Source organism: Helobdella robusta (assembly GCF_000326865.2).
Source record: "Helobdella robusta unplaced genomic scaffold HELROscaffold_1, whole genome shotgun sequence".
Classification (NCBI taxonomy): Eukaryota; Metazoa; Annelida; class Clitellata; order Rhynchobdellida; family Glossiphoniidae; genus Helobdella; species Helobdella robusta.
The window spans coordinates 3,924,507-3,938,106 of NW_008703570.1; the positions used below are offsets into that span (position 1 = coordinate 3,924,507).

The 13,600-nt window shown below is 30.5% G+C and overlaps 3 protein-coding genes across 3 annotated transcripts in view; 2 read left to right on the forward strand and 1 right to left on the reverse strand.

Annotated features, from left to right (window-relative positions):
• HELRODRAFT_158767 (hypothetical protein) overlaps positions 1–1,460 on the forward strand; it is a gene marked incomplete at both ends in the record, with an annotated part of 3,087 nt that extends 1,627 nt beyond the window's left edge. Inside the window, 3 exons of the mRNA XM_009010757.1 lie at positions 467–650; positions 1,014–1,111; positions 1,438–1,460. Of these exons, the coding sequence (XP_009009005.1) occupies positions 467–650; positions 1,014–1,111; positions 1,438–1,460 (305 nt within the window). The remainder of the gene's footprint in view (positions 1–466; positions 651–1,013; positions 1,112–1,437) is intronic.
• A 2,564-nt stretch (positions 1,461–4,024) lies between these two features.
• HELRODRAFT_158768 (hypothetical protein) lies at positions 4,025–6,072 on the forward strand (the record flags this gene model as incomplete). Its single annotated transcript, XM_009010758.1, has 3 exons — positions 4,025–4,217; positions 5,074–5,171; positions 5,275–6,072. 3 exons carry the CDS (start codon positions 4,025–4,027, stop codon positions 6,070–6,072), a joined length of 1,089 nt encoding a protein of 362 aa, XP_009009006.1.
• Positions 6,073–8,263: 2,191 nt separating this feature from the next.
• On the reverse strand, positions 8,264–11,615 carry HELRODRAFT_158769 (hypothetical protein; the record flags this gene model as incomplete). Its single annotated transcript, XM_009010759.1, has 7 exons — positions 8,264–8,451; positions 8,515–8,730; positions 9,066–9,241; positions 9,398–9,510; positions 10,102–10,251; positions 10,311–10,414; positions 11,546–11,615. The coding sequence occupies 7 exons, from the start codon at positions 11,613–11,615 to the stop codon at positions 8,264–8,266; spliced, it is 1,017 nt and encodes a 338-aa protein (XP_009009007.1).
• Between the last annotated feature and the right edge of the window lie 1,985 nt (positions 11,616–13,600).

The following is a 13,600-nucleotide window of genomic DNA, read 5'->3' on the forward strand; positions in this document are numbered from 1 at the left end:
CAGTTTCACAAAAATGATACAAACCTCCCCGAGAGCTCCGCAAACAACAACATTGCCAATCCAGAAAGCTGACTATGTGAACCAAATGTAAAGAAAAGTGATAAGATATTTGATGAAAGTAACATTTTTTTAAATAATTCTACATTTGATAGAAATAATAATTCTCTAAAATATATTTTTAATTTTGATATTGATTTAAATTATGACTGCATTCTGTATAATCAAGTTTCCATGTACTTTACTATTGAACAGTTTAAATCAACGTTGTACACTAAATTAAATAACAATAACAATTTTTTCATCGTTCATATAAATTGTAGGAGCTTATTTGCTCATATATTTGATATAACTCAATTTGTAAATATTCTTAATTCATTTAATCACATAGTATGTCTGAGTGAAACTTGGTTGAGTGATGGTGAGGATTATAGCTCACTAAAAACAACTTTTCCTTGTCACAATTTAGTTAATAACAATAGGATATATAAGAAAGGTGGCGGAACTGGTTTTTTGATTAGAAATAGTTTAAATTATGAAATTGTAGAGAAAATTAGTCATAATTTCAATGATTTTGAATGGAGTGGTATCAAATTAGTTTGCAATTCCAAACCCTGTTATTACATATGCATTTATCGCCCGCCTAGTGGTAAGTTAGACGACTTTTTTAATAGATTGCAGGAGTTTTTAAATAACCTTCTTTCTACTAATTTTAAAACTGAATGTTATATAATAGGAGATTTCAATATTAACTTGGCTGTTAACAATAATGCTTCTCAGACGTTTTTAGACATTCTGGCTGGTTTTGATCTATACCCTATCATAAATCAATCTACCAGAATCACTGACTCAACCTCATCCATCATTGATAATATTTTTACAAATCATAAAAGCAATGTCTTTACAAAGGGTATACTACTGGTAGATATCTCTGATCACCTTCCAATTTTCCTTGGCTTACCTGATAAGTTTACATCTATTTCTTTCAATTTTAAACGCAATTGCTTAAAAACTAGGCTAATCGACCCCCACAAAATTGCCCTAGTTAATGAGAATTTAGCTGTAATTAAATGGGAACCTCAGTATGGAGTTGATCTTGATTCTCAATACGATGGTTTCTTCACGAAATACATGGATGTTATAAATTTCAATTGTCCTGTTATATGCACGAAAAATCGTTTTAGAAAAAATTGGATGAACATCAATCTCTACAATAGTTATATGGATAAAAATAAACTCTACCTCAATTACCTTCAAAACCCAACGTCATGCAATAAAACTTTGTATGCTAGATCCAGAAATGATTTTATTAAATTGAAAAGAATTGCAATAAAAAAGTTTTATTCAAATAAATTTGAAAAATGTACCAATACCAGAGAAAAATGGAAAATTATGAATGAAATATTAGGAACAAATAAAGGTAACACCAATCTTTTTCAGGATGTTTCAGATATGAACTGTAAATTAAATATAGTTAACGGTATCAACAGTTTTTTCATTCAACAAGGCACAATATTAAATAATAATTTCAAAAATACTTCAAATGTTACTAACCTTGATGTCATGCAAAACCAAATTAACTCTTTTTATGTAGAAGAAGCATCTCCTGATGAAGTGGTTGCAGTTGTCCAAAAACTAAAAATTAGTAATACTTATGATTGTGATTTTCTGTCCTCCAATTTAGTAAAAGAGACTATAAAATATATAGCTGGGCCATTATCTATGCTATTTAATTATTCTATCAACATAGGTAAATTTCCTAGCCGCATGAAAATTGCAAAGGTTCTACCTGTTTTCAAGAATGGCGATCCTAAACTTTATGAAAATTATCGCCCAATATCGATACTTCCCATTTTTTCAAAGATCTTTGAAAAGCTAATGCTCAATAGACTGTGGAAATTTATTTTACAATTTAATATAATCAATAAACAACAATATGGCTTTATTCCCAAATCGTCGACTGAATGTGCAATTGCTGAACTTCACCAATCACTTCTCAAAAACTATGAACTGAAAAATTTTAGCATCGGTGTCTTCATTGATTTGAAGAAAGCATTTGATGTCATAGACCATTCACTGCTGTTGTCAAAATTGAAAATGTATGGCATTCGAGGTACAAGCTTTGATTGGTTTGATTCATATCTCAAATGCAGAGTTCAGTACACATCTGTTGATGATGTTACATCTGCTACTGGAACTATTCTGACTGGAGTTCCTCAAGGATCCATTTTAGGACCACTATTATTCATATTATTTGTCAACGATATTTTTTCGGTATCAAATACTTGTAATACCGTGCTATATGCAGATGATACAAACATATTCTTATCTGGAGATAATCCATATCAGCTTTTCTCTAATATGAACAATGAGCTAATAAAATTTGTCGATTGGTTTGAAAATAATAAATTGACACTTAACGCTAAAAAGTCATGTTTCATCGTGTTTGGACCAAAAATCAAAACTAATGATCAAATTTTTAACGATTTAGCAATAACGCTTGGCGATTTTGCTCTTCCCAGGGTCTCCTCAATTAAATTTCTTGGTATAACACTACAGAGTGATTTAAAATGGATTGAACAAGTCAACCTAGTGCTCAGCAAAGTACATAAAGTAATAGGGGTGATCTATAGATCCCGTGACAAACTAGACCTCAAATCAATGATCACTCTTTATTACTCCTTCTTTTATCCTCATCTAATTTATGGAAATATTTTTTGGGGTTATTCATGCAAATATTTAAACAACAAATTGCAAATAGTTCAGAAACGTATATTAAGAATCTGTTTTTCCATAGGTTATCGCGATCATACTAGTTTCATTTTTTCCGACTATGGTTTTCTCAATATTGAACAAATTAATAAATACATTACGTTAATTTTTTTATTTAAAGTCCAGCATTTTGATAATTATAGAGGATTGTTTGTTTTTGATAGGGTTGTTTCTTTGACCAGACAAAACAACATGTTGAAAATACCTAATAGTAGAACAGAATTAAATGATAGGTCCTGGTTTGTAAGAGGTGTTATTATCTGGAATGAACTAGGTTTTCATAATTTATCATTTTCTTCCTTGAACAATTTTAAAATAGTTGCTAGGAAAAAAATTTGTGATAATGAATAAATACTAATTGCATTTATTTTTTATCTTCGTTTTATAAATATTTGTTTTATAAATGGACATTATTTTTCATTACATTTCGTTTTGGCACATTTTTTTAATTTTTTTTAGTTAAGGTGGTCTGCACAAGTTTTTCTTTTTTGGATCTCCTGGTTTGATTTTGCCGAATAAAATTGGATTGAAAAAAAAAAAAAAAAAAATAGACCATAATTTTTACAATATTCTATAAATTCTACCGAATGTTTGGCGTTAATATGTTTGTAGTTCGTTTTTTCGATTTTTCTCACTAAAGTTTTTTGGTGAACGTTTAGTTTATTAAAATTCAAATTCATTCATTTTCGAATTCATGCTGCAAATAAGGCCATATTTCGATTCCGAATGAATCGTCATCAGTGCTCCTTGCTGTATATATAGGGAAATATTGACTTTGTCAAGATGAACTTTGACGTTGTAAAAATTAACTTTGGTGTTGTAACATTGAACTTTGATGCGAATTAGGTGTCAGGTTTCTTTATTGGCTGGTCATCTTCTTCGGTCTCCTTTTCTTCATCGATAGCATCATATTCTTCTTTGTCTCTAATTGCGATGATGGTGATTCATTCGGAATCGAAATATGGCCTTATTTGCAGCATGAATTCGAAAAATAAGTTTATTTTGAATTTTAATAAACTAAATGTTCACCAAAAATCTTTAGTGAGAAAAATCGAAAAAACGAACTACAAACATATTAACGCCAAACATTCGGTAGAATTTATAGAATATTGTAAAAATATATATACATATATATATATATATATATATATATATATATATATATATATATATATATATGTATATAATATATATGTCTCAATCAATCAATTAGCTTATAAAGCGCTATTTCTGCGATGTTCAACAGCGCTCCTCAATGAATTTTGAAAACAGATGGGTCTTGAGATCCGCTCTGAACTTCTCAAGTGATAGAGAAGTAGTCAGAGAAGTAGGTAGAGAGTTCCAGAGAAAAAGACCAGAAAAAGCAAAAGCAGATTTGGCAAAAGAGTGTTTAACACGAGTTAAGAAAAAGCGAGAAGAAGAAGACGATCGTAAACCGGGGCGTTTAGGTTCAATTAATATATCTGATAAATACTTTGATAAATACTTAGAAAATAATTTAGATTGAGACTTATACATGAACGTGCAAATTTTAAAAATTATTCTATATTTTATAGGTAGCCAGTGCAAGAGAACAAAATATGGAAATATATGAGAAAAGAAAGGGGCAGTGGGCACGAGCAACTAGACGAGCAGCAGAGTTAAAAGCTTTACTTAAAGGATAGAGTATAGAGTCAGGAAGACCATAGTAGAGCGAGTTACAATAATCAATTCTAGATAAGACTAACGAAGTAACAAGGAGAAGAGTAGGATCATCAAGAAAAGGCAAAAGTTTTTTATTTTACGTAGATGAAAGTAAGAGCTTCTAGCAACACTATTAATCTGAGAAGAGAGAAACATAGTAGAATCAAAGATAAAACCTAGACTACGAAACTTATGAGAGACATCAAGAGTTTTAGAATCAGGTAAGATAATAAGATAAAATGCCTGTAGATTACTATTAATGAAAGCGAATTATATGGTAAAAAAAGAGCTTATTTTTTGTTATGGAATTATTAACATATGCTGTTAAAGAGTCATTGGCATATCACGTTAATGTGATAATTAGCTATCGGAATCCATCTCTGATACATCCTCTTTGGGTCAAGTGAACTCAACATATATGTATCGCCACCACGTTTCACAACGTTTTTGCCAGTCCGGTTCAAAATATGTCTTTGCCGATATAATATAATCGTAATAATTCATAACTAATTAAAAAAATGTCAGGTTCGCTTTTTTTGTTGAGAAACTTTCGGAAATTGATTTGTAATGTTAATATTGTTAATCCTACATTCTCCGCTGCATTTATTGCCACAAATCCAGCAAGGCCATCAAATTTAACAAAATCCAAGTGGCAAACTTTTTATGAAAATTATATTCATTTACCGGATTTAAAAAACGCACAAGAGTCGGTTTTGAAGGTTATTGTGTTTTTCATTCAAGGGATGATTAAGATGGAATGTTATAATGATTATCATAGTGTGCAAATAATATTCATTTTATTTTTATATTGAAATTTTCAAGATGGAGAGTAAATACTTGAGTGGTCAGAAGGAAAAAAACCAATGTTGGCAACTCTTTCTTGCTGCTCAATCTCGTTTAAAAGATGTTCATGCCAATCTTGACCCACTTCCCACCATAGACGCTAGATATCCCCAGTTAATGAATGAGGAAGTTGAATTGCTAAAGAAAATTCGTTCATTATCTTTAGACTTTAATTTGTATGACAGAAATGACAAAAATAACATGGGAGCTCTGTCAAATGCAATTGAAGAGTGTATTGGAGCTGAAAAAAAATGTGAACGACGTGCATTTAGATTATTCATTTTGGCAGTTCTTGGCAGTATTCTGTTAGCCTTTGTTATTACCTACTCTTTCTATAAATTATATTTCACTTCAACACTTGATAAATTAGAAAAAAACAATGATTCTCTAAGAACCATAATTCTGGAGTTTATTGGCTGGATAGAACTACAAAACAATAAAATAAAAATCTTTCTTGAAGACATGTGGCAAACTATTGGATTTGAAAAAAAAATCTCTATAGACACTTCAGCACACCCATCACTTAGTGATACTGATGATGCCTTTGTTAAGAAAAGCAAGCTATTTCATGAAGTTTCACATTTAGAAAATGAATCATCTCTTCATGAAATGATTTTAATTGAAGAGAAACTTTTGAAAAAAAAAGAGTTTCTCAAATTGCCTACTTTAGAAATTAGTAAGAATGAAGAGGTGTCAGACAGAGGGTTGTGGGCTACCACTTTTGGTTATGGATCTGCAGCAGTTCTAATACCGCTAGTTTTTTTTCTCTTTGCATAATGTGAAATGTCCAGAAATAATTTTTGATTGACAAATTGAAAATAATTGATAGTTATGAATTGTAGATTTTTCTTTTAAATAATTGCACCATGGCATTGATTGATTGATCGAAATTATTAATTCACAATAATGTGCATACAATTTGCACTTTGTGATTAGTATATCAGTAAAAATTAGGCAACAAATTTTCATTTATACAAATTTCATTAAATGCAATCGAAATATTATTATTATTAAACTTTTTACTTAAATTTTCTGTTTTTCTAATTAATTTTTTAAATTAATATTTAAATTATATATTAAAATTTAAAATACCAAGATTCATTTAAAAAATTTATTGAATAAAAAAAATTAATTAAAAAAATAGAAAATTTAAGTAAAAAATTTAATAATATTTCAATTACATTTAATGTAATATATATATATATATATATGCATATTTCCTTACACACACACACACACACACACACCACACACATATATATATATATACATCTAGAGAGAGAGAGATGAATTTTTAAAAATCGGTAAATCAGTAAAAAATGCTAACACTTGGATAAGAGATTCATTGTTTTACTCTAATCCATCACACACACACACACACACACATACACACACACACACACACACACATATATATATATATAGACGTCAATATTATTAATATACATCACTGCGTTTTTGGCACTATTTAATTTATGGCTAGGTTTCACTAATTTTTGAACAAGGACTTGAAGATGGCAGAAAATATGCTTACTTTGTAGTACAGTAGTATTAATCTTGTTATTGATGTTTAATTTTAAAAATTGTTAAAAAATATTAAACATTGAAGAAACCATGAAGAAAAAGTTCTTGTTTTAAAAATATAGAAACAGAACTATAAGTGGAATAATGCCGAAAACGCAGCGATTTTTTAAACTACGACGGTCTCAATCTTGTATAAATGTATATATATATATATATATTATATATATATTGGATTAAGACTGTCAGAAATGCAATTACTGATGAAGATCACAGCATGCTCGGCTTTAGTTAACCTCCTACTTAACTTTTAGATTTTTCTAACGGTTGACCGTAAATCAAGGAACATGAAAATGATTTATGATCAACCGTTAGAAAAATCTAAAAGTTAAATAGGAAGTTAACTAACGCCGAACATGCTGTGATTTTCATCAATAATTGCATATATATATATATTATATATGCATTCATATACTTATATGCAAATATAGATAGGTGCAAATTGCCAGGACTTTGCTTAATCTATATTCATTATGAGGAATAATTATCCTAGATAAATAAATGTATCTAGGATTTTAAAATTTTGGACATCATCAGTGTAAATTGCCAAAAGTTGCTTGGTTATAATGGCTATTTCCGAATTGGTATTTAATAAATAAAGTTTGTTCTATCTTCTAAATTTAAGATAATTTTCAACGTCTTACAATTTAGATTTAACATTTTCTCCTTGTTTAGTTTTAGATCTAACACATTAATTTTAACGTTGGCTTACAACATGCTCCATACTTTTTTGCTTGATCGTTTTAAAAATATTTAACTTCCTGCTTAACAAGTAAAATTATTTCACTTATTATATTTTCTTTTCAACAACGATAATTAAAAAATATCAACATGTTGGCGCATTTATATTAAAAAAAATAACGAGCCCCCATCAACTGACTTGCATTTATAATTTCAGTCTAGGTTGAGTTTTTTACACTATTGAAGTTTGTTTAGATCGCAAATGCTATCACAGCTTACACCAACAATCAACTTGTATTATTGTCACAGATCATTAACTCAATAAAGCTACTAATTTTTTGTTGCTTAATAAGCTTTTATTATTTGACGAAAAAATAATTGTTTGGTTTTCAGTTGTTTAATTAATCAATTAATTATTGTAGAATATAACATAAAATTATAAGATGATAATAAACACATGACACAAAATGATGAGTTAGATTGTGAAAGACATCAATGACTAAAGACACTGAACTTTAACTCTAGCCATGTCATAAGCTCACAAAAACTTAACATTTCATGACCACGTTAGTTCTGATATGTCATCAACATTCTGCATTGCTCAAGTGCAAAATGTTTCAAACAGATCAAAACCGAAATTAAAAGAAACAAATTAAAAAAAGATGGTGTGATCACAGATGTTAATTGGTTATCATTTCGCATTTTGTCACCAAAGACTTCCTTCAGCAGACGGATTTTCAGGAACTTCAACAATGAGAGGCTGGTCAATGAGTACAGCTTTTCTCTCTCCTTCAACTACTTCACCAACCTTCCAGGCAGGCATGCCATCCCTCTCTATGATTTCTTTAATGAAACTATCTGCTGCTTTTTTCTTCAATATTACTAGCAGACCACCTGAATGAGGTGTTTCCAGATAACATTACTTGTATCTACCATGAACAATACTGAAATGTTTACCTGAAGTTTCAGCAGCTAGGCCTTGGTACAAATTCGTGAAAGGAGAACCATAGGCATCAACAATTCTTTTAACATTTGCAATAATAGGCAGTTTGCTAATTAAAAAGTTAACGGGTTTTTTCTGTATAGATGCCAAATTATTTGCATGACCCAATAAACCAAATCCCGTTACATCTGTAGCTCCATGAGCTTCATATTTGTGCATAAGTTGAGCTCCTGAAAAGAAACATTGATTTATCAGTCAATACAAAAGTTAGCTCATCAAACAAACATTTAATTCTTTTTAAAAATTTATTTTAAAACTCGCCATAAACCCAGTATAGGCCTGTATAGTTAAACAAAAATCACATATAAAAAAATTTCCAAAAGTAACTAAAATAATGAATAAGTCAAATAAATTCAAGAAAACAGAAAAAACTTAAGATTTGTACATGAAGTCATTGTTAATGAACCAAAAAGTATGCAAAATAATCAGCCAGCAATAGATTAATAACTTTTTGATAACAAAAAGTAAAAAAAAAACAAATGCCAGCCTGTTCTGTTAAGCCTACTCATAGATGACATGGCTCTCTTGTACAACATTTCCACTTCAGCTTCACTTACAACTTCACTGATCTTGTTCCACTTTTCAGGCACTGACTTCAACCATTGATGTGCATTCACAGCCATCTGTATGCCTAGAGGCTTGGTCAGAACTAGGACATCTCCTACTTCCGCTGCTTCTGGCCTGTTAAATTTAGTTTAAATAAGTAACACAATTGCCAAACCAAACATTTTTCCAAGTTGTCTTGCTTGTTCCAATGACTTGTTTTAATTGGTTAATATTGGAGAAATAAATGTCACTGAAAAATAAAATGCTATTTGTAACAATACTTGAACTAACATGATAAATTCATTTTTTTTGCATATTGAAGTTGCTACACCTCCAATGGTCATCCAGGGATTCATCACTGTTTGACCACCATTGACAGACGTGCCAGCCTCAGTTGCCAAATCCTAATTTGAAATTTGTTGTTATGCAACAATTTCATTTCAATTTGTTATGTTTAACTGAAATAAATTTAGATAAGGCTAGAATGAGTCACTTCATACTTTGAAGCAATGAATTAGCTAAAACATACAATATAAGACCCAGGGACACTAAAAATCTAACAGATTCCCTAAAAAATGGACTCCAAAAGTGGTTGGCTTAGCTCAAATTTGATACCCTAAGCATTATTTATATTAGACATTTGAAATTAAATATAAATTTTAATCACTTAGCACTTTTGACCTTAAAGTTTTTCTAACTATATCTAGAAATGTCATACAACGCCCAAATGATTTATATTTTAATCCCATTAAAAAGCTGCTGAGTCATTCTAACCGTCAGCTCAAACTTAATAAAATGGATAAAATCTGCCATATTGTAAATAATTCATGCATAAAATAGATAACATGTGAAAGTGCTGTGTGAGCCAAAATTCAATTTACACCTATTACTGAGTAGTAGTTCTTAATAATAATAACTACAGAATATTGAGAAAGTTCACAAATGAAAATTGTTTTTAAGTCATAATGTAATTTATTTAAAAAAAAAATAATAACCTTAAATCCAGACATAACTAGTGGCACAACCACATCTCTTTCCTTTTCTGTTAATTTTTGACTCACTCCCAACAGCATGAGCATGTTACTGCAGTCGACAACACCCATGGCATACAAGTCGCTCAGTACATTGGCACATGTTATTTTGCCCTGAGGTTATCAATTTGTCGTTCACATTTGCAAGCAAAAATAAAATGTAACAGTCTAACCATAACATAAGGATCATCAACCAATGGATAGAAAAAGTCGGTTGTTTGAATAAGAGAATATTCTGAACCAGGCACTGGCAAAACACATGAATCTAAACCTATACCTTAAAATTTAAAAATTAATTACAAAAATTAAAAATCGCCAGACGGGTTTTTCATGTAAATGTTTCAAGTAGAATTTCTGTCCAAAACAAAAATTATCATTTACATAGTGCTTGACCCAAAGTTGAATTTTCATTTAAAAAACTTTTTAAAAGATTTTTATTAGCCTAATGTTTAATTTACATAAAGGTTTTTAATAATTTTTGTGTGTACCACAACCTGTAAGCATTAAAAACTCAGATTAAATGGAGGATGTTTGAGCGCAGTTACGGCTATAGTTCGTGTAGGATGGATGAAATTTAGGGAACTGGCTGGGGTATTGTGTGGAAAGAAATGGTCAGTGAAGATGAAAGGAGGGTATATAAAGCATGTGTGAGAGCAGCGATGGTATATGGTGGTGAAACTTGGGTGTTGAGGAGAGAGGAGGAAAGTGTACTGCAGAGGGCTGAAAGAGCTATGGTGAGGATGATGTGTGGGGTTAAAGTGAAGGATAGGAGGAGTAGTACAGAGCTGATGTCAATGATGGGACTGAATGAGGACATTGTGACATTGATAAAAAGTTCGAGATTGCGGTGGTATGGACATGTGTTGAGAAGGGATGAAAGGATCGGGATTAGGTGACAATGTACATAATATATTTGTCTTGCTTTTTTTTTACTATTACACTTTCCAAGCCTGTGCATTTTTTCTAATGATATATTTTATATTATTATAATAATTGTAATCTTTCTATAAAAAATTTCTATTAAAAATAAATGATTTCATAAAAATTCAATAAAGTTATGTTCAACAAAAAGCTATTTAGGTGTCTGATGAAAACAGAAATGAGACAAGAAATACCAATCCTGGGGGAAGATGATGCATCACCATCCTCATCTGTCTTTTCAATGGAACTCAGCCCTTCAAGTAACTTGAGCAGTGTCACTTGAGGGACTTTACAACCTCATCCTTTCATGCCAGTGTAAGAAGTCAGTCTAAAATCTGGATCCAGACCATGGGCTTCAGGAGAAAATTCAGCCATTTTGTTGTATTTTGATATTTTTTTGAAAACTGAGTGGATACCTTAGTTATCAAATGAAAGTAGAAATGACGTCGTAATAAAAATAAATGTTGAAATAAAAAAAAGCGCTAACTTTTTTGGGAGTTATTGAAATACGTTCGAATAAGAAAACCGGCCGCCCAAAGTCTGCAGTTAATAACCATGTCTTGTCGGGGAACTTACTGCCAAAATACCGATAGCAACTGTTATGATTCATTAATAATTAATTTATTTATGAAGGTAATTATTTACATTACATGTAAGCAACAAAAACTCACATGTGAAAGTATTTAAAAAAACACGATCTAATTGCAATTTTGATGTCATTTTAAAAATTATATGTTAATTAATATGTTATATTCATTTAGCAATGATTTAACAGAACTTTGTTATAGGAATTGAGCTATAACAACGCTGAACAACATATTACATACCCCCTGCAAAGTATTGAACAGGAGGATATCTGTCAAGCACGACGAGCTCAAATCAGTTCGCACACAGAAAAAAGATACTAAATACGCATAAATATTATGCAAACGCATGAAATAAATCAATTAAAAGATTATTAAAATGAATACAAGTTTTTAAAAATAAATTAGTAAACTATAAAAATTGTAAAATATAACAAGTTTGATGAACCCAAATTTGTTGGAACTAGAGTGAGACAATACCATACTTTTAAAAGGTGCGAGGGTGCGTTCGAGGGCTTGTATAGGTATCATAAGTATACGGTTTTTGTATCAAGTAAACTTGGCATAAGTTAAAATCTGTCACTGCGTGTGAGCATTTTGCGTTATATTGCTAAATTAATGTTTTCTTTAAAAGTATATATAACTATTCAACTTAAATCCTACTACAATACTTTGAAAATAATTACTTAATACTTAGGTTTATTTGTTACATTTTTATCCAGTTTTGTTAATTTGAGCTTGAAACTAGTCATTTTCCTTCTTACTGTAAGCATGTCACTGCAGTACTGATTAAAAAAACTAGTTTAAATAATATTATGTAAAGAATTACAGGCCGATATTAAATATATGCTCGATTTCCACACTTACTGAACATGCAGGTAGTATTCAATAACTTTATTGGATTTAAATTTTTACATCAATCTGGTTATAGGCGTCATTCTGCAAAGTCTGCATTATTACTTATCATCTTTAAGCTTATACAGCTATGGATGAACAAAGTGTCTTTGTTAACGTTTTTGGATAAAAACGCGGCTTTTGACTGCATTGACCATCCTCTCTATATTATAATTTGAGGTTTCAGGAATTCATGCCGTTTGAAATCATATTTACTTGGTAGAACAGTTCAAGTGAAGTTTAAAAATGAATTATCAATTGTTAGAACAGTTTCAATTTGTGTACAACAAGGTTCAGCCCAGGGACCGATTTTATTTATGCTATACTATACACACAACACAAGAATTTCTACAGGTTATTTTGTCGTTTGGTTATGTATGCCACAAATTTGCTGATGATATCCAAATTATCGTGACTAGCAACGCAGAATTAATTCAACATGAAATGAAAAGGTTTATTGCATGTTTTGTGTCTGGATGGCAAAGAAAACAACCTTTTAATGTTAAATCAGTGTAAAAAATCACAGCTTTTCACAATTGGGACATGGCAACAACTATCAAAAATTAATATAAGCTCAAATGAAATATACAAGCAAACTATTACGTTTTGTCAAAATGCTGTAAATTTGGGATGCAATTTAGACTCCAGATTGTCGACGAATGAATCACATCAAAATGTCATCCTCGACATGCTCATACCACTTTCATAAATCGTATCGAGTGTGTGGTTCGTTGGATAAATCCACCATACATGCAGACATTGGTGCATCCTTGTCCATTCTCGGTTTGATTACTGCAACAGTCAATTAAGTATAGAATGGCCAAGATTGTTGTTGGTGGTCTGAAGTTTGATCACATCACACCAATTGTGCGAGATCTTGACTGGCTGAATATAGAAAAAAGATTTACATTTTCGATGTTTAAAGCTACAAATGAACTTCAATGAATTTAATACATTCAATGAATAAATTAAAAAAAATTGTGAGTTTCAACAGGGAAATATTTGAGATCTGACTATATCTATTTAATGTTCGTCAACATTACATCATTACTCGTCAGGGCCCG